General features: G+C 49.5%; 1 protein-coding gene across 1 annotated transcript in view; it reads left to right on the top strand.

Moving 5' to 3' along the window:
* The window catches only part of ABCC1 (ATP binding cassette subfamily C member 1), a 126052-nt gene extending 103062 nt beyond the window's left edge, over positions 1–22990 (top strand). Inside the window, 14 exon segments of the mRNA XM_032460972.1 lie at positions 1650–1740; positions 3570–3702; positions 6751–6834; positions 6836–6959; positions 8977–9287; positions 13880–14079; positions 15430–15556; positions 16134–16235; positions 18483–18629; positions 19896–20054; positions 20771–20937; positions 22010–22204; positions 22748–22796; positions 22798–22990. Of these exon segments, the coding sequence (XP_032316863.1) occupies positions 1650–1740; positions 3570–3702; positions 6751–6834; positions 6836–6959; positions 8977–9287; positions 13880–14079; positions 15430–15556; positions 16134–16235; positions 18483–18629; positions 19896–20054; positions 20771–20937; positions 22010–22204; positions 22748–22796; positions 22798–22857 (1949 nt within the window). The 3' untranslated portion in view covers positions 22858–22990.
* The last annotated feature ends 563 nt before the right edge of the window (positions 22991–23553 follow it).

The following is a 23553-nucleotide window of genomic DNA, read 5'->3' as shown; positions in this document are numbered from 1 at the left end:
TGTACCCTCTCCACTGGGAGTGTTTTAAAGCATCTCCATTCCTGCACAGAGGAAGATGGTCAAGGCCAGCCTTGGGCCCAAGTGCCATGCATGTGTATCAGCACTGCCTGCATGTGGCTGCATGGGAAGTCCTGCTTGTTATCCCTCTTTTTTGTTTGTTCTTTTTTTTTAATTAAAAAAAAAAAGATGCTGACGTTAAAGGAAATACTGAAAACAGCGGTTCTCCATCCTGGCTGTGTTCCAGAGTTATCTGTGGGGCACATTTTAAAATGCAGATAATGGTAAGCACCACAATGGTGTCCCCTTCACCAAGCCTCGGGCACCACCTCATTTCATCCTCTGGCTAATGAGGGCAGGTGCTGTTGTTATTCCCATTTTGCAGATGTGGAAGCTGAGGCTCAGAAAGTTTCATTGCTTCCATAGTACACACAGTGAGGAAGTGAGAGGACATTTCCCATAGGTCCCAGCTACTTGACTGTGCTATCAATGTGGGGCCTGGCCTCCCTGGCAGAGTTACTGCAAGGACCAGGGCCGGACACAGGGCATCTCCAGGTGATTCATCCATGGCCAAGATTGAGAGTCACCAGCTCAGAGCTCCTCCCATCCACCCAGGAATGATCCCTAGCCCCGGTTCCCTTCCTGTCTTCTGTTTCTTCCTGTGGCTGTCCCCTGAGAGAGCTTGCCTTCTTGGATTCTGCTTTAATTCATGTCACATCAGCATGTTCCCAGGGTCACTGCTGGCTACTATTTCTCCCTTCTCGTAACTTCTCTCCTGTGTCCCCCTCCTCCTCTGGGGTCAGCCCCTTGGAGCCCTACATAATGCTGTTCTCTCGTGCCCTCTCACTCCTGGCACCAGAGAGCGAGGAGATCAGTGCAGAGTGGGGGGTAATAAACATTACCACTGAGTTGTTGGAAAATTAAAGGAAATAATGTATTTCAACAGCTCAGCAGCTGACACTTAATAAACATTAGCTACTGTCTCTAAGGTGACGGTGATCACTGTTGATGCTGGATGGATGCTTCTTGGAACTGGGGCAGATGTCTGTCTGGCTGATGTGCCCAGCAGTGGCTGTATCAGTTGCTGAAATCCTGAAATAGTTCCTTATTACTGGGGAAATAGCCACTGCCCCAGCAGGGCCCCCGGGCCCCCGACTTCAGAACCTCCCTGTGATCCGGCAACCGAAGGGTTAACTCCTGGCCCTGCTGGGGGCCTCTGGGTCTCCCGTGTCTGATGCCCTTGTCAAAACCTGTTGTTACTTATTTTGAGTTTCACCCCTGCTTGGGATGCTTAGGGACCAGAGGACTGCGGCCTTTCCTCTGCATGGTTCACTGCCTCCTGGCACCATTAGCCAAGCTTCACGGAGCAGAGATACCATTAGCAGAGTGGATTTTACCAGTCACTGCTGGTACAGGGCACTTTCTGGGGCCCAGGGCCCTCAAGACAGTTGCAAAGCACCATCCCTGCCCCAAGGGAGCTGGCCCCGATAGCTCCTGCACCCCAGCCGGAGAGCCTGTCTGGGGGCTCAGCAAAGAAGTCTTGCTTTCTGAGCTTCCTGGCAGCCAGGTCATGTGCCGTCTCCCCGCTGGAATGACAGGATTTGGTTCCAGCTCTCGAAACCACGATTCTGCCCCCCTTTCTCTCCTGCCAGGCTTAGCAGGCGTCAGCGGTCCCGGGAAGGAGGTGAAGCAGGTGGAGAACGGCATGCTGGTGACAGATGCTGCGGGGAAGCAACCGCTGAGGTAAGGCAGGGAGGGAGACCACTCCTGTGGCTTCTTCCCCCGGCTCCACGTTTCTGCCCCATGAGGGTGCCCGCGGCGAGGCTCCACCTACCAAGAAAGGCCTTCAGCTCCTGCCTTCCCTCCCGAACCCTTGGGGGCACCTCACTTCCCAGAGAGCAGAGGCCCAAAGGGGAAGCCTGGTTCCATTCCTGCCAGGTGGCACGTCTCGCACGGGCCTCGTGACTTAACTGTCCACCTGCACTTCTGACACCCGAGCTCCCTACGTGGTGCGGCTCTTCACTCACGTCTCTCAGAGGGACCTGGAAATGTTCGGGCTTTAAGAATGCGTTCTGTGCGCCGTTAGGAGCCGGGCACGGCACCAGGCACGGCACCAGGCTCTGTGCAGTCTGCGAACCTGGAGGCAGTTACTGTCATTGTCCCGTTTCACAGGCGAGCAGACCGAGAGCTCTCACCTTGCAGCTGGAGAGGAGCTAAGCTTGCGTCTGAACCCAAGCTCGGCGTCTGAGCCGATGCGCCCAAGTTCTACACTTCGGTGCTTTAAAGGAGGTTGCTTTGGTTTAGATCATTGGGTATTCGGGGGAGCGGCATTCCATGCTTAACCTCTCCATGCCTCGGTTTCCTCAGCTGTCAAATGGGGTCTTCGGTGCACTGACCGCACAGGGTCATAGGAAGGCTTAAGTGATAGAGAACGTGTGAAGCCCTTAGACCTGTGCCTGCGCCATCAGCACTCAGTAAACACCACTCAGTTGTCACTCGCAGCTGGGGCTGCCTGGGGCTACTTCTTTTGGGGTGGGGGGATTTCACAGAAGTGCGGCTGGGAGGGAAATTGGCATGAGTAGCTGTGGCCCTCAGAGCCTTGCCCACGGTACCCTCCTGGACCCAGCTCTGTGTCATATGGGAGAGGTGGAAATGCTTCCTTCTCTATTGGCGCACCTGTCAAGGTGGTGAATGCGGCGTGTGTGTGTGTGTGTTTAAGTGTAAGTGTAAGTGCTTAGAAAGGCGCCTCACCCAGAGTCACGCAGGGGTCAAGGAAGCACTCCTGTGGTTTGGGCAGGCAGCCAGCATAATCAGTCTCAGGATTAGCTGAGAGGAGGCAGGTGACCGTGGGATGCTTGCAGGAGAGAGGCAAGGTGGACTGAGCAGAAACATACAGGACATGTAGTTTCTGTGTGTCCGGGCACAGCTTAGCTGGATCCTTTGCTCAGGGTCTCCCACAAGCTGTCACCAAGGCGTCAGCCAGGCTGGGGTTTCATCTGAAGGTCTGGCTGGAGAAGGATCCGCATCTAAGGTCACATGGCTGTTGGCAGGACTCAGTTCCTCGGTTCCTAACTGGCCACATCCTGGACGCTGCCCTCAGTTCCCAGCTCCCTGGACCTCCCTCCACCTCCACGCTTGCTTCCTCGAGGTGTTCAAACCACGAAGGCAGTAGAGAGAGTCGATGACCAAGGTGGAAGTCGTACCCCATCCCTGCGTTCGTGTGGGTCTGAGCTGTGTGAGAGAGGGGCTGTTCCTGTGCACACACACCTGTCCCCCATGTCATTCCCCACGCATCTTCTCCCCAGGGAAAGGGACGGCCCCAGGGAGGACAGAGCTCTGGGTGATAATCTGTCATGATCTGCATAAATCTAATGAGCACTGGTGGGGCCAAAAAAGGTTTTTGAGTAGAGTCTGCATAAAGGAACAGTTCCTCCATGGGGCTCTGGGCCAAGACCCTTCCCCTCTCTGGACCGCCTGGGTAAAGTCAAGAGTGAACTAATTTGGTCTTTAGGGGCTGCCGACCCCGCCTGAGGCTTCCATCCAGCTAACACCCGTGTGCCTTGCTTCCCCAGACAGCTCAGCAACTCCTCCTCCTACAGCGGTGATGTCGGCCGGCACCACAACAGCACCGCCGAGCTGCAGAAGGCCGGGGCCAAGGAGGAGACCTGGAAGCTGATGGAGGCAGACAAGGCTCAGACAGGGCAGGTGAGGGCCACGGCTGGGCATCCCTGGGTACCAGGCCCGTGCAGAGTACTTTGTGCATCTTAGCTCATGTCTTCCCCCAACAGAGCCACTAAAGGTACTGTTTTAAGTGCCAGAAACCAGGCCGGAGGGCCCGAATGACTTGCCCCGGGCGCAGCTGGTGAGCGGCAGCCCTGGGGTTGGAACCCGGCCGTCAGACTCCAGGGCTGGCGTCTGTGGCCTCTGCTCTCCTGACCGCCGCCTCCTTTGAGCAGCTGGGGCTCATGTTAGCCGTAGGTGCCCTGGATGCTTTAAACCAGGGCTTCCCACCTCACGGGGTCCAGTTGTATGTGAGATGGTTTCAGGTCGTCACAGACTCAGCACAGAAGAACATTAATTACGTGGTCAGAAAAAATTGTTTTACATTGCCTTTTTAATTTCTCTTTTTTGCCTTTGTGACCACAGGCAGACCTCGTTTTATTGCGCTTTGTTTTATTGCACTTAGCAGATAACGCGGTTTTGTTTTACAAATTGAAGGTTTACAGCCACCCTGCATTGAACATTGGCACCACTTTTCCAACAGCTTTTCATTTGCTCACTTGGTGTCTCTGAGTCACGTTTTGGAGGTTCTTGCAATATTTCAGTCTTTTTTATTGTTGTTATATTTGTCATCTGTGATCTTTGATGTTACTACTGTGACTCACTGAAGTCTCAAATGGTGGTTAGCATTCTTTAGCAATGAAGTATTTTTTAAATTAAGGTGTGTGCTTTGGTTTTTTTAGACATAATGCTGTTGCACACTTAATAGTCTACTGTATAGTGTAACATAACTTTTATATGCCCTGGGAAACCAAAAAATATGTGTGACTCACCTTAATGCAGTATTCGCCTGGTGGTGGTGGTCCGGAACCCTACCCACAGTATCTCTGAGTTGTGCCTGGTACATTAGTGAGAAAGTCTCAGCTGGGGCTAGCTTGCCTTTAATCCCTAACTGTCTTAGTCTGTTTCGGCTGCTGTAACAGACAACCACAGAGGGAGTGGCTTAGAAGCAACTTACATTTATTGCTTATAGTTCTGGATGCTGGCAAGTCCAGGATCAAGGCGCCTGCAGAATCATGCTGGTGAGATCTTCATGGTTCACAGACAGCCCTCCTCTCCCTGTGTCCTCACATGACAGAAGGGGTGAGAGAGCTCTCTGGGGTCCCTCATGAGGGCACCAGTCCCATTTACGGAGGCTCCACCCTCGTGACCAAATCACCTATCAGAGGCCCCACCTCAGATATTGTCACATTACAGGGGTAGGACTTCAACTCAAAATTTGGGAGGAGACACAAATATTCAGTCTATAGTACTAACAGGCAGGAACTTCTCTTTGTAACAAGGAGAGCAGGTTTCAGGCTCTTGTTTTATCATGTTTTTTTACGATCATCTAGTTTGGGCGAGTGTCAGTAATTTCCTGTTTATGGTAGTATTCCAGAGTTTATTTTTTAAAATAAAATGGTATATTTAAAAAAAAATAGGGGATGGAAGTTTTTAAAATAAGTAAAAAAAATAAGTACACAGATAAGGAAAAACAAAGTAATTTTTCCAGGAAAATGATAAGGGAAACAGGCAAAGTCAGGGCACTGTTCTCTCAGACCTACCTGAGTTCATCCAGCATCTCCTAGGCCCTCTGTTTCCTGCTTCTTCACTCATGTTGGTCACACCCGGGGCCAGGGACAGAGGTGGCTATAGCGTGTCCCCCTCCCTTGCTCTCACTGACCTTCCAGGGAGCCAGAGAAATGACTTGAGAGGGAAGGGCCTTACTTAAGCCCCACAACCACCCAGAGCAGATGGGTCCTGCCCATTCTCCATACCAAAACCAAGACCTGGGGGGCTTATAACTTGCCAAAGTCCGAACAGGAGCGGAGCTGGGCTCAGTCCACCCTGATCACTTCTGACTCCACACCCACCTCGTTCGTCTGCTCAGGAAGAGGAGTCCCAAGTCCTGCAGAGGAACTCCAGGGTCAGCAGGCAGCTCGGCTGCGTGATGAAGCCAGATGGTGAAACAGGCACGCTCTTTATTCTGACACCCCCTCTCCAGTATTCCAATTTGAAGAACAGAGACTTGAAAAAGAACCTCCGGTCTTCCACCTGCTTCCTTTCAGCCAGACTGCAACTCTGATGATGTTTATAATCCAAAATGCAGCATGAGAGGCTTGACGTGACAGGGAGCACACACAGGGAAAGATGCCTGGAGTTTGCTGTAACCATGCCTAACGGGTGGGCGTGGGGCTGACCTGAAGCACATTGCCCCCGTCTCTGGTGTTCAGCCACCCTTCACGCGGCTGCACGTAATGATGGAGCCCCCATGCTGGGCTCCACGGGAAATACAGGGATGAAAGAAGCCCCCGACTATCACTTCATACAGGCTGAGCAGGCACAAAACACTGAGAAGCCAGTTGCAGTGGCGTATTGCGTGATCAGAGGACGTGGGGTAGACGTGACACTTGGTCTTGGTTGCTAGGCAACATGTCCCACCTTCCCATTTTCTTCAGACTGTTTGATGGCTTTCTGATGGTCCTGGCGTAAAGATTGAAATCCTGGACAGGATCTCCCAGGCCCTGTGTGGTCTGGCTGCTACCCATTCTCCAGCCTCAACTTGCTCCAGCTACCCCTGCTATCTTTCAGGCTCCCTCCTACCTTGAATCCTTTGCACATGCTGGTCCCTCCGACTGGGGTGCCCGTTTTCCATTTTCACCTGCCTCAGTAACTCCTTGATGTGCCTTCCTCAGGAAGAAGCTCCTCACCCTGATACCTCCCCACCCTGGGTTAGGTCAGGTTGCCGCATTTTGTACCAGCCCTTCTCTGGGATTATGCATTTTTCTGGGCAACTGATTTGCTGAGCCTGTCTCGCCCCTCACCTGGAAGCTCTGTGAAGGCAGAGGCTGTGCCTTTGCTGCTGACTCCTTTGCCGAGTAACTAAGGGGGAGGGATCGGAGGTGTGAGCACAGGAGCTGTTGTAGTTCCTGGCCTTGGATGGGCATGGCTGGTGGGTGCGTTCTGTAAGATGCCCTCTCTCCCTGGTCTCAGGTCAAGCTCTCCGTGTACTGGGACTACATGAAGGCGATCGGACTTTTCATCTCCTTTCTGAGCATCTTCCTTTTCCTGTGTAACCACAGTTGCTGCCCTGGCATCTAACTATTGGCTCAGTCTCTGGACTGATGATCCCATCGTCAACGGGACCCAGGAGCACACGAAAGTCCGACTGAGCGTCTATGGAGCCCTGGGCATTTCACAAGGTGGGCCTCCCCACTGCCTCCTGATGTTGGCACTTGGATCCACATCCATGTCTTGTTAGAGAATTGGGTCCCCCCACTTGTCAGGGTTTTGTAGACTCACAGACCAAGCCAAACTCCCATGAATAGTAGCTGTCACGTAAGACACTCAGATATTTGTAGGAATGTTTCTCGAATGCTTTGTTTCATATGATCCTAGGAGACAGTGGGGAGGGGAGCAGAATGTGCCCATTTTGCAGATGAGGAAAGTTGAGAATCAGAGGCCACATGGAGCATTGGTGAGCAAGGGCCCTTGCCCCTTGTTGCTCTCAGGGTGAAGGAGCTTCTGTGAAGTCTTATTTGTGGACTTTTACCTGCTGTCTAAAGGTGGGAGTTAGTTTATACTAGTGGCTCACAACGCAGGCAGTGTTGTCTCCCAGAGGACAATCAGCAACATCTAGAGATACTTGGAGTTGCCACAGCTTCAGAGTGGGAGTGGGTGCTCCTGGCATCTATAGGCCGAGGATGTTGTGAAACGTCCTGAGGTGCACAGCACAGCCTCCACAACAGGATTATCCAGTCCCAAGTGTTAACAGTGAGGGGGTTGAGAAGTCCTGCTCTACGCCCTTTCTGTGGTCCCGTGAAGGTCATAGGAATAGCTGATGTTTACTGAGCACTTAACTTGATGTGGTTCCATTTTAAACACTTTTAGGTGTTTTAATTTATCTGACTTTTGCAGCAATCTTAGGAGGTAGGAGCTAATATACTACTTTCCCCATTTTAGAGATGCAGAAACTGAGGCCCAGAGGGGTTAAGTAATTTGCCCAAAGTCACACATGGCAGAGCTCACAGTGGTCAAGGCATTATGGCTCAGAGCCCAGCCTCTTAGCTAATGTGCTGCACGGTACATGAACTATGTGTTTATGTGCTCATAAAAATGATGTTTTTATGATGCATGTATGTATACAAGAAATGTATACATTTGATGTTTTTGAGCACTTCTGTGCCCCAGGCACATTGCCAGGTAGACCCTTTACATTCAGCAGTGCTGCAAGATAAGTATCATTGTCCCCATTTTACAGTTGAGGAAACAGAGTGCAGGGAGAATTAAGTGACTTGTGAAAGGTCCCATGGCTGGTGGGTGGCAGAGACAGGATTTGGCTCCAGAGCCTACCAGTGCCAACCCCGAGAGTCCATCCTTCTAGACCCTACCTCTTGGCTTCCTTCTTTAAGGAGACTTGGATAGAAGCCTCTCCATTCCTGTGGAATCACCTCTCTGAACAGATCAGGGTGCCCTCATCTGGGTTGTTTGGAGGGGCTATAAATGTCTCATGATCTTTGAAAAAACCAGAAGAGCAGACATGGGGTTCTTAAATGTCTCAGTCCCTGAAACCCCCTCCTAGGGCAAGGGATTGTGGTAGAGAAGGTGGAGCACAGAGAGGGTGTGATGTTGACCTGGGCTTACACAGCAGCAGTGTCTGTTCTAGAGCTGTGCTGTTCAGTGTGGTCACTGCTGGCCACATGTGGCTAGTTGAATTTCAGTTCCTAGAGATTAAATAAAATTAAAACACCAGTTATTCATTTGCAGCAGCCATGTGACGGATGCTGGTAGCTAGTTGGTACCACACTGGACAGTGCAGATGCAGACCATTTGCATCATCACAGAAAGTTCTGTGGTTGCATTGCTGGTCTAGAGGAGACAGCATACAGATCAAGAGCATGGCCCTGGAGCAGGCTGCTGGCATCGGAACCGCAGCTCTGCTTCTGATCGGCCGGGTCTATAGAGGGCAAAGGAATTCACCCATCTGAGCTCCAGTTTCCTTATCTGTAAGATGGCACCACTAGAACTTACACAGGGTCCTCATCAGGATCAGATGCACATAAAATGCTAGTAGTATTTTGCCCATGGTAAGTGCTCGATTAATAACAGCCACCATTGTTATTATTAGAAGCTGCTTTGTCCACATGGTTGCGTGGCCACTGGCCCCCGCCCCAAGCCTGGCCCCTCTCCCGTGGTGGAGTTTAACGTGAGTGCTTGTAGGGATCTCGGTGTTCGGCTACTCCATGGCGGTGTCCATCGGGGGCATCTTCGCCTCCCGCCGCCTGCACCTGGACCTACTGCATAACGTCCTGCGGTCGCCCATGAGCTTCTTCGAGCGGACCCCCAGTGGGAACCTGGTGAACCGCTTCTCCAAGGAGCTGGACACGGTGGACTCGATGATCCCGCAGGTCATCAAGATGTTCATGGGCTCCCTGTTCAACGTCATTGGCGCCTGCATCGTCATCCTGCTGGCCACGCCCATCGCCGCCGTCGTCATCCCGCCCCTGGGCCTCATCTACTTCTTCGTCCAGGTACTGAGGTAGGGCCCTGGGGTCCTGGGGTCTGAGTCCTACTGTGTGTTCTGCTCCCATGTTGAGGATGTGCTGGAGGAGGGTTAGATTTGCTTCTGTCAGTTTTGAATACCTGGGTTGACTGCTTTTAGTTTGCAATAACCACAGGTCCTTTTTCCCTAATAATAAGGATTTGCTTGTTTTTTTGTCTTTTCCAGCTGTAAATTATAAAAGAAAATAAGCTATAGCCATACAGACATCTTTATTAAAATTTCTTTAAGCTTGAAATTCTTTAGGTCCTCAGTTCCCTGGCAGATAACAGAGACATGAATAACAGCTTAAATAAGACACTTTTCTCCCTCGTATTAGAAATCTCGAGGTGGGCTATTCAGGGCGGATATGGGAGCGCCATGGGTTTGTTAACATCCCAGACTCTTTCACTGGGTTTTCGTTGTTGCTCTTGTTTTGCCATCTTTGCTTTCCATTCTTAAGTTGGTCTCATGGTCCAGGATGGCTGTAGGAGCTCTAGCCAACACATCTGTGTTTCAGGAAATTAAGACTGAGGAAGGGGAACAGGGTGAGGGAGCATATGATAGCTGAGTCATCATCAGCTGGGGTGCTTCCAGGTTGACAGATGAGCATGTGGAGGCCCGAGGGGCAGAGCTAGGAATGTGAGCTTGCGTCTGATCCCAAAGCTCATGCTGGTAACTCGGTGCCACACAGCCCGTCCCTGTCCCTGAACGGTTACTACATCAGGATTGCCAGCGGGGGACGTCTCTTTAGACTGGAGCATAAGGACTGCAGCACAAAATAAGAGTGAGGAAGCACAAGGTGCTCCGTACGTCAAACCGCACCGGTTTGTGTGTGTGGCCGGTTCACGTGGGTTCCGGGAGGCCTGGGTCCAGTCAGCCAGCCCCCAAACCCGCCACACTGTGGCCAGAGATTGGTGAGCATGACACCAGACAGATGGAATCAGAGCAGGTCCAGTTCCCGGACCCCTCAGTGTGTTCTCTTTAAATTGGTGCCAGCTTTTCGAGAAAGTCATCCAGCTGCATTTGCCAAAAATGTTATCTGTGTTCATACCCTGGCTGGAAAGTTTGCCGAAGGATCCAATCCAAAAGAACAAAATAGGCCAAATGCAACATTTGTGGCAGCTTAGATATCTGCCAGTAGCAGGACCTTAAGCACACGATGGAGCGATCCTGTGATGGAATGTTACGTACCTTCAACCAGGATAATTACTGAGACACTGTTGCAAAACTGGCAGTTTTATTTTTAAACAACAAAGGAAATGAGTCAAGCAAAGGACTGTGTTGTAGGGACACTGTCATTCTAACTAAGACAAAATGCATAATGCGTGTGGGCAGAGCTGGAAAGGGAGGCAGAAAAATGAAAACATTGCCTTTCTAAGGGTTGAGGTTATGGGAGAATTTATTTTTTTAATGGCTTTTAACTAAATATACACTTGTCCTATAACCCAGAAGTCTCATTCCTCAGTGTTTATGCAAAAGTAATGAGAGATCAAGCCAAAAAAGAAAAAAGAAAAGAAAGTGCTAGAGTGTTCTTGGCATCTTGATTCATAATATCCCCGAAGGTCCATTACAGGAGGACGGACACATACATTGTGTATTTACACAATAACTCAGCAGTAAAATGAAATGAACTACTGATAACGCAACAAAGGTGAATCTCACATATACTGTATTGATCAAAAGAAGCCAGACACAAGAGTCCACATGTGTGGTTCTGGTTTGGTTTTTGTTTTTTGTTGTTGTTGTTGGTTTTTGTTTGTTTTATTTTGTTTTAGGATTGAAGAATTAATTAATATAATTTTATTTTTTATTGAAGTGTAGTTGATTTACAATGTTGTGTTAGTTTCAGGGGTTCAGCATAGTGATTCAATTATATATATGTATATATAGACACACACACACATATATATCCTTTTTCAGATTCCTTTCCATTATGGTTTATTAGAAGATATTGAATACAGTTCCCTGTGCTACACGCTAGGTCCTTGTTGTTTATCTGTTTTATATATAGTAGTGTGTATCTGTTGACCCCAAACTCCTCATTTATCCCTCCCCCCCTTTCTCCTTTGGTAACCATAAGTTTGTTTTCTACATCTGTGTGTCTATTTCTATTTTATAAATAAGTTCATTTGTATCATATTTTAGATTCCACATATAAGTGATATCATATATTTGTCTTTCTCTGTCTGACTTAGTATGATAATCTCCAGGTCCATCCATGTTGCTACAAATAGCATTATTTCATTCTTTTTTATGGCTGAGTAGTATTCCATTGCATATATATATACCACATCTTCTTTATACAGTCATCTATCGAAGCTCATTTAGGTTGCTTCCATGTCTTGACTCTTGTAAATTGTGCTGCTATGAACATTGGGGTGCAGGTGTCTTTTTGAATTAGAGTTTCTATCTCTTCCAGATATATGATCAGGAGTAGAATTGCTGGATCATAGGGTAACTCTATTTTTAGTTTTTTAAGGAAACGCTGTACTGTTTTCCATAGCGGCTGCCCCAATTTGCATTCCCACCAACAATGTAGGTGGGTTCCCTTTTCTCCACACCCTCTCCTGTGTTTCTGTTTTTATGAAGTTGAAAAACAGGCGAGAGGACATAGTGATAGAAGTCAGAATCGTAGCTCTAAGGGGTATTGACTGTGTGAGAACAAAAGAGAATTTTCTGGGCTGCTGAAAATATTCTAGATTTTGATCAGGTAGTGGGTATGCAGGCGTAGATTAATGTGAAATTCATCAAGCTGTAAAGATTTAGTGTACTTTCCAGTGGAGGTACATCTCAAAAAGTAGCTTTTAAGGATGTGTGTCTGTAAAGGTATATATTCCTCACCCACCTCAGGGAAAGATCTAAAAGGTTATATACACTGAAATCTGAATAGTGCTTGTCTCAGGATCATGGACTTAATGTTTATCTAATCTTATCTATAACACTCCAAAATTTTAAAAAATGGAAACATTACTTAACTGTTGTAACTTAAAAGCAAGTCATTTTTAGAGAAAGGAATGTAAGAGGTAAGATGATGGGGAATTCTGGCAGGGCTTCTACGTGGCTGGAAGAAGGCACTTCTGCCCATGGAATTGTTTGGCATCTGAAAATCATCCGGCCACACATCTTAGCATCTAAGCTCTGAGCCTGTGCCTGACACAGGCAGGTGTTTGTCGAGCAGTTTTTTTTTTACTCATGAGCACCAAGCACTGCCTTGGTCTCTGGAAGAGTAAGGTAAGTCCATGGGGTGGAGTATGTCTCCTGGAATAGAGTTTCAAAGGAAAGGTAATAATTTTTTTTTTCAATCAGATTATTCCTTAACAAAAATAAGTCTTAGGTTAGCTTTTCACGGGAAATAAAAATTCTGAGGACATGACAAGTGGAATAAATTGAGCAGGTAAAACATTTTGGAACAGTTTCCATCCAGGATGAAAGCAAGCCAGTGAGTGGAGGTGATCCCAGGAGAGGGTGATGAGGACGGATGCCACGGGGCCTTAAGCCCGGCCAAGAGGCCTGGATTTCGTTCAAGGCGGTGGGAGCCGCTGGAGAAGAGATGTCCTCTGAGCATGTGCAGGGATTGGCAGAACCACTGTTCTGAGACTGCCTGGGTTAGTTTTCCGAGTTTCTGGGGGTCCCAGGAGACTGCCCAACTTGTGGCTCAAATTACTGTGTGAGCTGCTGCCCAGAAAGAAGTTGCTGACCTTGGAGGCCCCATTAAGAGCCACCCATTCCATTAGTGCTCTCCATGGAAATGGCCCAGGGCACCCAGCGCAGGGCAGGTCCAGGGAGGTTGTGTTCCTGAGCATCCTGTGTTCACTTGTCCAGCTCTGCTGTTGATAACGCAATTGCAGATATGTTACATCTTCACGTGTGGATTAGGGAACCTCAGTTTTGGCAGGTCTTTTTGTACAGATGAGGAAACTGAGGCCGAGACACTGAGGTGTCTTCAGATTACCAGCCCAGCCCATCATGGCTCCTTGAAGCTTCCAGCGGGCGGCTCGCTTTTGTTCCATCTCTAACAAGCTGAATGCCTGGGTTAGGGCCAGAGCAGAACAGATGTGGTCTCTGTCCACAGGGGCAGGCAGAGTCAGGGATTGAGCTGAGGTCTGGGTGTCCTCAAAACCTGTGCTTAAAACCACACTGCCGGGTCCGTTAGCCCATAGGTGCAGAGGTTAGCACTCTGTGGCCTGCCTGTTGGGGTTCGAATCCCAGCTCTGCCTCTACCTAGCCATGTGACCTTAGGAAAGAGGTTAGCCTTAGTTTATTCATTGTGAAATAGGAATGAGCACTTCTCAGGTTTTTGGTGAGGATTAAATGAACTGATACATGTGAAAGCACTTGAGACTGTGCTAGGATGAAGGGCTCTACTTGAGTGTCAGCTATTATTATCATCACCGCCGCCGTCGTTATTGTTGTGGGCGCGTGCCTGCGGTTCACCAGGTGAGCCGGGACACCCCCTAAGAGCAGCCCAGCTCCAACATTTTTTCCCCGGACCTCGGTTACGTCCGGAATTTCTCCAGCGCAGCCCCGGAAAGGGTGGGATGAGGGACCCTCGCCAACTCCGCATCCGTTCTTCCCCTGCAGAGGTTCTACGTGGCCTCCTCCCGGCAGCTGAAGCGCCTGGAGTCGGTCAGCCGCTCCCCAGTCTATTCCCACTTCAATGAGACCTTGCTGGGGGTCAGCGTCATCCGCGCTTTTGAGGAGCAGGAGCGCTTCATCCGCCAGAGTGACCTGAAGGTGGACGAGAACCAGAAGGCCTATTACCCCAGCATCGTGGCCAACAGGTGAGCAGGCGGGGCGGGGCGGGGTGAAGGGAGGCCTCCCATCCTGGAGGAGGGTGTGCAGCCAAGCGGAGGCCTCTGGGGAAGGACGGTGAGACTCGGTGAGAGGAAAGGACAAAGTAACCATTAAAAGCAGATGGAAGCACGGTCAGCACACAGCTCCAGGGGCATTGAAGTGCAGGGACAAGCAGTTCCTCCAGAGTCAGAAAATACCATCCTTCAGCTTTGATACAAGATCATCAGGCCTGGCGGACTGGGCTGTTGGGTGTTTCTGTGCCGAGCTTCGCATCGCACCACCCCTGTGTGATGAGTAGTGGAAGCAATTTACTAATACTGGGTTGAACCATGCAAAACTGCCATTTGGGGGTTCAAAATGGCTGAAGAGCATCAATCAAAAAAGGGGATAAAAGTTGGTAATTATTTATTGAATTTAGAAAAGTATCCTCCTCACTTGCTTACATCCTGATATATAATTTTTGAGGGGTGGGATAGAAAATTCTGGGAAGGGGTAACAGCACCCTGGAAGTGACCCATCAGAACCAATTATCCACCCATCATGCACAGTGTAACCCCAACAAGTGTAAGGCTGGGTGGAGAGATCCTGCCTTCTGCAGAATTTTTAAGGCATTTGTCAAAAGCTGGTGTCTGGGAGCAGCTCATGTCCTGAAGACCAGTCACATGGATCTTAAGGGCGCTAGTGGAAAAAAGATTGATAATACTTGGCTTCCTAGAATGGCTTACATTTTGAAACAGTAAAACAATATTCCTAATGCTATGTGATATCTTACAAAAGTTAGCTTTAAACCAATTTTAAAAAAATGTTTATAACTTAAAACATTTTAACATTTCTAAAATGAGGGTGGTCTGCATCTGGGAACCCTTAACTACGTTGAAAATGGTGGTTTATTTCTCACTCCCCTTCCCCCTCTCCTGCCAAGAGAAGGTTCTTTTAAGTCAGTGGTGCTTCTTACAGTTGATGACTTCTTAATATTTAGGAATTTTCCAGGACATCTTTTTTTTTTTTTTTTTTAATGCACACATGGGTATATTTTAAAGGTTTCAGTGAGGGGAAAAAATGGTTCTTCAAATGGCAGGCTTCAGCTTTCTGGGAAGGTCACTTCTGGAGAACTCTGTTTTAGTCCCTTGGGGATGCCGGATTAATGAGAATTCCTGAAATTGTGTCCCTTCAGCCCTCTTTCCCCATGCCCCCTGAGCAGGACAGAGAAGGCCCCTGACGGGAGATATCAGGGAATTATTTCAGTTAGCAAAGCGCCCCACTTTGAGCTGGAAACCAAGTTTCCAAGATGCTGACACTGGGCATGTGTCTGTCCATCTGCCCGTGTCTCCACACAGGTGGCTGGCCGTGCGGCTGGAGTATGTGGGCAACTGTATCGTCCTGTTTGCCGCCCTGTTCGCCGTGATCTCCCGGCACAGCCTCAGTGCTGGCTTGGTGGGCCTCTCGGTGTCCTACTCACTGCAGGTAAGGGGGGGCGCTTTCAGCTGGGTTTTCCAGTTCTCTTGATGGGGAGCCAGTTGTCACATTCTTGGACCCTTTGTTTTGGGTCCCTGAGGAAGTGACAGGGAGAGGAAAGGGGCCAGGTGAAGTTTGAGGAGCAGGTCTTCGAGCCCAGTGATGACTGGAGCAGTGAGAAATTAGACATGCAGCCAGGATCCCCCCATCAGCCAAGGAAAGTCCTTCGTAGCCTGAGAGGATGCCTCCAGCTACAAGAGAAATGCATTTTTAGTGCTATAAATTTCCCTCAAAGCACTGCTTTAGCTGAATCTCCCAGATTTTGATACATTGTGGATTTTTTCCTATTATCTAGTTCAAAATATCGTCTTGTTTCCTTTCTGAATACTTTAGTGGCCTGCAGATTATTTTGAAATGTGGCACTTGCTTAAGACATGCAGTGTAGTAAGTCTCTCTGATGGCTGTATGTGAGGTTGCTGTTTTCTACATCTTTCTTACCTGAAATATTTCATAATCCATAATGATTCCATGAAATGCAATAAATCATGCTCACTCTAGAAGCTCCATGTGACTCTTCCACTCACAGGTCACCGCATACTTGAACTGGCTCGTTCGGATGTCGTCCGAGATGGAGACCAACATTGTGGCTGTGGAGCGACTCAAGGAGTATTCAGAAACTGAGAAGGAGGTAAGGCAGGTCCCTGGCCTGACCTTTTGCCCTTGATCTTCCGTGTGGCTTTACCCAAAAGAATCCCCTGAGCTGTACCATGTGTGCCTTCAATAGGCAACCTCTATCTGACAAAAAATAACCTTCTGTTGTTTGTTATGTATTTTGATGAGGGCTTCTCTTATGCAAAATGAATGATACAAGTTTCCTCTTTAAGTCTAAAAATTAAATACAAAGGAATTGCTTAAAAGTATTAAAAGTCAGTAACAAGAGAATCAGTACATGGATATTACAAAAATCATGATACTGCTAAGGAATTGACGAAAGTTTGGGAAACCCTGCAATTACTTAACCTAAGTCCCCATTTCATAGATGGAGGAAATGGGCACCTAGGGAGGGACAATGACTGAGCTAAGGTCACATGTGGTCAGTAGGACAGCTGGGAATGGGACCCAAGTCTCCAGACTTTGGTGCCACATTGTCCATAAAAACTGCCTTATTCTGCCTGCACACCATCTCCTAATAGCAATAGTAGTGATAATACTGATGGTATCTCCAGGCATTATTGCTACAACCATCCCCCCATCCCCCTACCACCACTGATAATAACAGGGGTACATAGTATGCCCTTGTGGGCTGTCAGGCTCTGTACTAAACATTTTGTATAGAATAATTCATTTGTTCTTTACACAGTCTTATAACTCACATTCTATTATTATCCCTATTTTACATGTGAGGAAACAGACAGAGAGGTTAAGTTACTTGCCTGAGATCACTTGGCTAGTAAATGGCAGACCCAGGATTTGAGTTTATGTCTTTCTGCCTTCCAAGGAAATACCTCTTGGGAATGAGACCAAGGTGACCCCTGGCTACACTCTGTCTTGAGGATTTACAGAAGTGAACTATGCCAGGTCCTATGATGTGTTGATGGGTGAACCAGATCTCACGTCATCAGAGAGCGTTAGTCAGAATGGTGTGAGCGCCCCCTGTAGACATAAGAGCACATTACACCAGGAGTTTCCCACCCTGCATTGATTTTTATCTACTTTTTTGTAATATTTATTGAGATGTAATTCACATATCATGCAGTTCACCCATTTAAAATGTAATATTCAATTTATTTTTTAAAACATTTTGCTTGTTTTTACAACTTTTAATTATTTATTCTCATACTTTTAGAATAAGAGCATATTGGAAAATTACAAGGATCACCAAGAGTGCTACCACTATTAAAAAATATGTATTTGCTTATGTTTATATAATATACATATTTATAGTTAGAAAGTTCCACCCACTTCTCTCCAGCCCCCTCTGTGTTCTTGCAGCATGTCCCCTTCATTTATATACATAAATTATAAAAGGGAAATATGTTCATTGTAACAGAGGAAAATTAAGAAGTTTATGGTGGAGAAAAAATAAATCAAAATAAAAGTCCTATTTTATTGTTCTCTCCATTCCTCTCTTTCCACAAAGATGGCCCTGAGCCTGTCCCAGAACATATCCAGTTGTAGACCTCAGAAATGATGAGCTGTACTAAGCAGCTTTTCAGAACTAGGGGCTGTGTGACCCCAAGCAAGTTACTTTCCCTCTCTGTGTTTGTTTCCTCATGTGTAAACTGGAGATAAGAAGGAACCCAACTCATGGGATTATAGTGAGGATTAGATGAGGTAACGTGATAGAATGATTTTTAAGTATTAGCTGCTGCTTTTACTGTTGCCCTCCAGACCTGGCAGCCGTCGGAACAGCTCACCTGTACCTTTGTGTTTTATCTAGAGAAAACAGTTCATTCACTGATTCAGTCAGTCAGTATCTTTTGAGCACCTACTATTGCTCTAGGCCCTGGGATGTAGAAGTGAGCAAAGAGATCCTATCTCATAGAGTGGATGTTGCAACTGGCGTGGGTGACAGCATAAACAAATACATACATACTTAAAATGCTAGGAGGTGGTGAGTGCTCTGAAGGAGAGTGGAGCAGGGGAGGGCATGGAGGGGCATCTGGCCAGGAGGGAGGACACACTGACCTGAGATTTGCAGCAGAGGAGGGAGGGAGCAGGCTGAGAGGGTAGTCTGGGGAAGAGCCTTCCAAGCAGAGGACTCTGCAAGTGCAAACACCCAGGAGCAGGATGTGTGCAGAAGTCGTAGCAGAGTGAGCAAGAAAGAGGGCCATGAGGTCAGAGGAGTCCTGAGGACCGCTCACACAGAGCCCTGGGGCACGTGAGAAGGACTTCACATCCTTACCTCCCACCTCACCATCCCCTGTGATCGCAGGCTCCCTGGCAAATCCCGGAGATGGCTCCGCCCAGCGCCTGGCCCCAGGTGGGCCGAGTGGAATTCCGGGACTACGGCCTGCGTTACCGAGAGGACCTGGACTTGGTTCTGAAGCACATCAACGTCACCATCGAAGGAGGGGAAAAGGTGGGTGCATCTTTTCCGCCACCTGTTCACAGCCGGGCATAGGTTACAACTGGGCGGATGAAACCAGCTTCCTCGTTTCCCCAGTCTGCCCCTGCCCCAAACCAAGGGGAGGAGTGTTCTTTTTGGGAGAGGCTTGTGGAAGTAAAAGATGCGCAGAGAGTGTCCCAACAGGGTTGCAGACTGGTAGCCCAAGGGACAAATGAGGCCCACAGTAGATACGTTTCGAAAAAAAAAACCTGAGTCATTTGCAAATATTGAAAAATCTGGAATGTTTTATGTGAAAATACATTTTCTTTTTCTTAAAAGATGAGAACACCTAGCAGCGCTGGGTCTTCCTAGAGGAGACAGGAGCCTCCCAGTTCGCTCGGTCGCTCCCTGCCCCATTCGTGGGCCCACTTAGCCCCACAGGCGTTCGGGTTGGCGATCCCTAGGACAGAAAGGCGGCGGCAGCACTAGTGGTGGCTCAAGGGCCGTGTGAAACTGGCAGAATTTTGGAACGTATCCCTGTTCCTGGAAGACGTCTTTGCTCTGAGACCCTCCAACCCTCCTCAGGAATCAGACCAAGGGTCTTCCTGGCCATTTGCCAGGGGAAAAATGTTCCTTTCATCTCTGAACATACGGATTTGTTTAACTTTTTACTGCAAGGCTCAGAATGTTCCCATGAGAGAACTGCTCTAACTTACAAGGGGAAGAACAGAGTGGGCGGTGTTCTCACTGAGGCTTTATGGCTTAGGTCAAGTCGTGAGACTCTGCTCTGTGAGGTTCGCTGTCAGAGGGGGGAAGAAGCCTGCCTCCCCAGAGCCCAGAGGAGAAGGGGAGCGCTGTAGCTGGGTGTCAGTCAGTGCCACCAGTCCTTGGCCACGCACGGGGGAGCTTGGCTTCCTCAAGAGGGGATAAGTGGAGACAAGGTCCCATCCATAACCTCTTTTTGCTCACTCATTTGGGATGGGAAGAGGATTTGCTTGGACCTAACCATCAAAGGACTGAAAAACAGTGAGAGGGAAATTCCTGATTATTACTTAATATTGTCTTGAGTTGAAAATAACTAACTTATAAAAAAGAGCCAGCAAAGAGAAGGGAGTCCTTCTTGACCCTTGGCCAAACGGCCCTTATAGGAGTGTCTCTGGGCAGCTGCTGTGGTAGGAGGTGGGTTGACCAGATGACTGAACTGCTCCAGGCAGGTACTTAAAACAAGGGCCTGTGGCGCAGGAGGTCACCCCAGATACCAGCACTGCCACCTCACCCCAGGCTCTTCCTGCCCCACAGGTTGGCATCGTGGGGCGGACGGGAGCCGGGAAGTCATCCCTGACCCTGGGCTTGTTTCGGATCAACGAGTCTGCGGAAGGAGAGATCATCATTGACAACGTCAACATCGCCAGGATCGGCCTGCACGACCTCCGCTTCAAGATCACCATCATCCCCCAGGTGGGGCCGGGGTGGGGCCGACGGGGGGGAGCTGGGCACACTGAACGCGAAGCACACGTGTTTTCAAGACAAATGTACATTTGCTCCTACTTTGTTATTTTTTACTGAAATTAGGCTCTGTTTCTTCTCCACTGACCTCTTAGAATATAAATAACAGTGGGAATTAAGCAGGTATCATGCACTCCATCACTCTGCCACCCAGGAGGCAGCCTCCTGAGCATCTAACACTGGCTTCTCCCACGGCTGTTGGTAAGACAGGAATCTTACTACCTCTGCCAAGAGCTAGGTGAGAAATACAAATTTTCTAGACTAATTCCTGTAGGTAGTGATTCCTTAACATGTTTCCTTTTAGTTAGTGTTGTTTTGCCTAAAATTTCTTCTAAGATTCTAATTTGGAGGCAGGAGACGGGGAGGAATCCACAGTACCTTGCAGTTAAGAATTGCCCTTGTGGCATCTCCCTTCCAGAAGGCTCCCAACACATTTGCATACTGAAGGCTCTGGGAAGTCTTAAGAAAGAAATCTATTTTGTGTCACTTACCCCAACGTTCTCCAGACTTTTTTCCCTATGACTAACAGTTCAGAAATGATGATTCTGAGGAACTCTGAAACCCCCTTTTGAACAATTCTGGCGTGAACATTTTACATCCCACCTCTCTGCCCCACCCATGTCCACCGCGGCCTCTGCCTCACCGTCTGCCGTCTTCCCTCCCAACAGGACCCCGTTTTATTTTCGGGTTCCCTCCGCATGAACTTGGACCCTTTCAGCCAGTACTCAGATGAAGAGGTCTGGACATCCCTGGAGCTGGCCCACCTGAAGGGCTTCGTGTCAGCCCTTCCCGATAAGCTAAACCACGAGTGCGCGGAAGGCGGGGAGAACCTGAGGTAGGCAGGGTGGGGGGGACCTGAGGAAGTTTGGGGGGGGGTGTGGCGCCCGGTCGAAGTCCCCTCGGTTCCACCTCACTCAGGATGGTTAAAGATTTTGTTCTTTTGTGTCTGTGTCAGACCTGGGTTTGAGGCCAAGCTCTGCCCGATGAGCTGTTTGTTTGTCTCTAACCTCTTGGGGCCTCCGTTTCCATGTCTAATATGGGTTTCAGTCCAGGCTCTTTTCACCGTGAGGTGTAACTGGGACAGCCAGCACACCTCCTTTCTTACACCAGGTCCATTCAGGAGAGTGGCTGTCAGGTGTGAAACTTTTGAAAGGCTCCTCTTCCTGTCAGTAAATAGCACTGCTCTGAGCTCTCGCGTCCCAACCCACTGCCCCAGCCGCCTTGGCCCTTCTCTCTAGCTCCCAGGGTCCACCTGTCATCCAGCAGCTGAAGTGTTTGTTAATGCCTGGTGCAGCAGGGATCCTCCCAGTCCTGCCCTAGTTCCTTTATCAATCACCATGACAACCAACCATCAGGCCTCAGGTGTGTTCAACAGGAGCCTGACCCCTCCCATGCTGGGGCGGTCAGTCTTGGCTCACTCAAGTGGGTGGGGGCTGTAGGCTGATCTCATTGGCCTCTACTGGGGCAATTAGGGTCTGCTCCACGTGTCCCTCCTCCAGCAGGTCAGCCCAGGCGTGTCGTCGTGGTGATGACAGAGGTGCCAGAGAGAGCAAACCCACTTCAAGCCAGTTCTGGCCTTCTGTTTGCCAGCATCCCACTGGCCAAAGCAAGGCGTGTGATTGAGTCCAGAGTCCACTGTGAGGGCTCTCCAGAAGACATGGCTATGGGGTCATTTTTGCAAACTGTCACTACTTATGCTGAATTGGTCACATATTTTGGACATTACCTGTGAGCCCTGCGTTGAGAATGAACCTGAGCCTGCTTCTAGCTCAGCGGGAAGACCGGGCTGAGGGATTAGTGATGTCTGCCGAGGGCACGGATGTGGGGCGCAGAGTGCTCTGCTCCCTGCTCTCAGGTCAGGAAGGGGTGGTTTTGACGCTGCCTCCTGGTCTTTCCCTTCTGGTCAGCGTCGGGCAGCGCCAACTTGTGTGCCTGGCCCGGGCCCTGCTGCGGAAGACAAAGATCCTCGTGTTGGATGAGGCCACAGCGGCCGTGGACCTGGAAACGGACGCCCTCATTCAGTCCACCATCCGCACGCAGTTTGATGACTGTACCGTCCTCACCATCGCTCACCGGCTCAACACCATCATGGACTACACGAGGTGACGCCCCTGGCACAGAAGGCCTCCGGGCCTTGGGGGTCCCCTCATTCACTCAACACTGTCCTAATGCCTCGTGACAGTCCCAGCTAGTGGAAGCTCTCTTTGTCCCAGGTAGTACCAGGTATTTCTGACACCACGCACTCATGTTTCAACCAACACATCTGTGTGGAGTGTCTGCCACATTCCTAGCTCTGCTCCAGGCCTGGGGACACAGCGGCGAGCTGTCAGACTAGGAGCCTGCCTAAGGGACCTTATAGATGAGTTGAGGGCTGAGTGAGGAGACAGACGATAAACACAGTGACAAATAAAAACGCATTGTACCAGGAAGGAAGTATGAAAGATGATAGACAGTTCTGGGGCTGCACTGCAGGACACTGACATTGACGAGAACTGGGACTGAGGATGGGCAGCCCCTTGGAAGGACAGTCCAGGCAGAGGGTGTTACGGGCCTGACCCAAAGCAGGGACTTGCCCAGGTGGGCCCTTGGGGCGTGAGGTGCCAGCCCCTTGCCTACCCCTCAAGTCTGCATCTTCTCCGTTGCAGGGTGATCGTCCTGGACAAAGGCGAGATCCGGGAGTGCGGCTCCCCCTCCTGACCTCCTGCAGCAGAAAGGTATCTTCTACAGCATGGCCAAAGACGCTGGCTTGGTGTGAGCCGCGGAGCTGGTGCAGCTGGTCAGAACTGCAGAGCTGACGTGCCAGCAGCCAGGGATGACTCAGCATCCTTGGGAACCCAAGCCTCTCATAGACTGAAACCAAAAAGAAAAAAAAAAAAAAAATCAAAACACAAAGCAGCCACCATTTGGCCCCCTGCCTGGAATTGGCCATGAAGAAACAGGAGAGACAGAGAGATGCAGTCCTCCCAGAACATGCAGCCTGGCCTGTTACCCCGCAGACATGCCCCTGGGAGGGCCGTGTGCTCTTGGTGCTCCATGGGGAGGTTTTGGCCGCCAGACTCCCAGAGAAATTGGCTGCGTAAAATATGCTAGTGACCAAATCCAGCCAACTGCCTCAGATCTCTCCAGCTGAAGTCTGTGGGTTCCAAGCTTTTGAGAAGCTCCCTGGTCCCTGGCTCCTCTCCGTCCTCGCCTGGCTCTACCCAGATGCTTTGTTTCCTTGGGGCCGCAGTCTGGAGGTGAGGGGTCTGGTGAAGCTCATTCTCGCCCTTGGGCAGTGTCCTGAGGGCCACTGACACTCGCCTCACCAACCATCTGGTCTTCCAGGTGCTCAGACACTGGGAACCAACATCCCAGCGCTGCCCCCCCCCCCCCGGGATCTGCCCCACAGGCCTGCAGCAGCTTTGTCTCCTAGCGCTTCTTGTTGACAGGACTGGCCTGGACGTGGCAGGGG

Source organism: Camelus ferus, chromosome 18, assembly GCF_009834535.1.
Source record: "Camelus ferus isolate YT-003-E chromosome 18, BCGSAC_Cfer_1.0, whole genome shotgun sequence".
Classification (NCBI taxonomy): domain Eukaryota; kingdom Metazoa; phylum Chordata; class Mammalia; order Artiodactyla; family Camelidae; genus Camelus; species Camelus ferus.
Note: the sequence above shows the minus strand (reverse complement) of the source record. Positions and strands in the feature narration are given on the sequence as shown.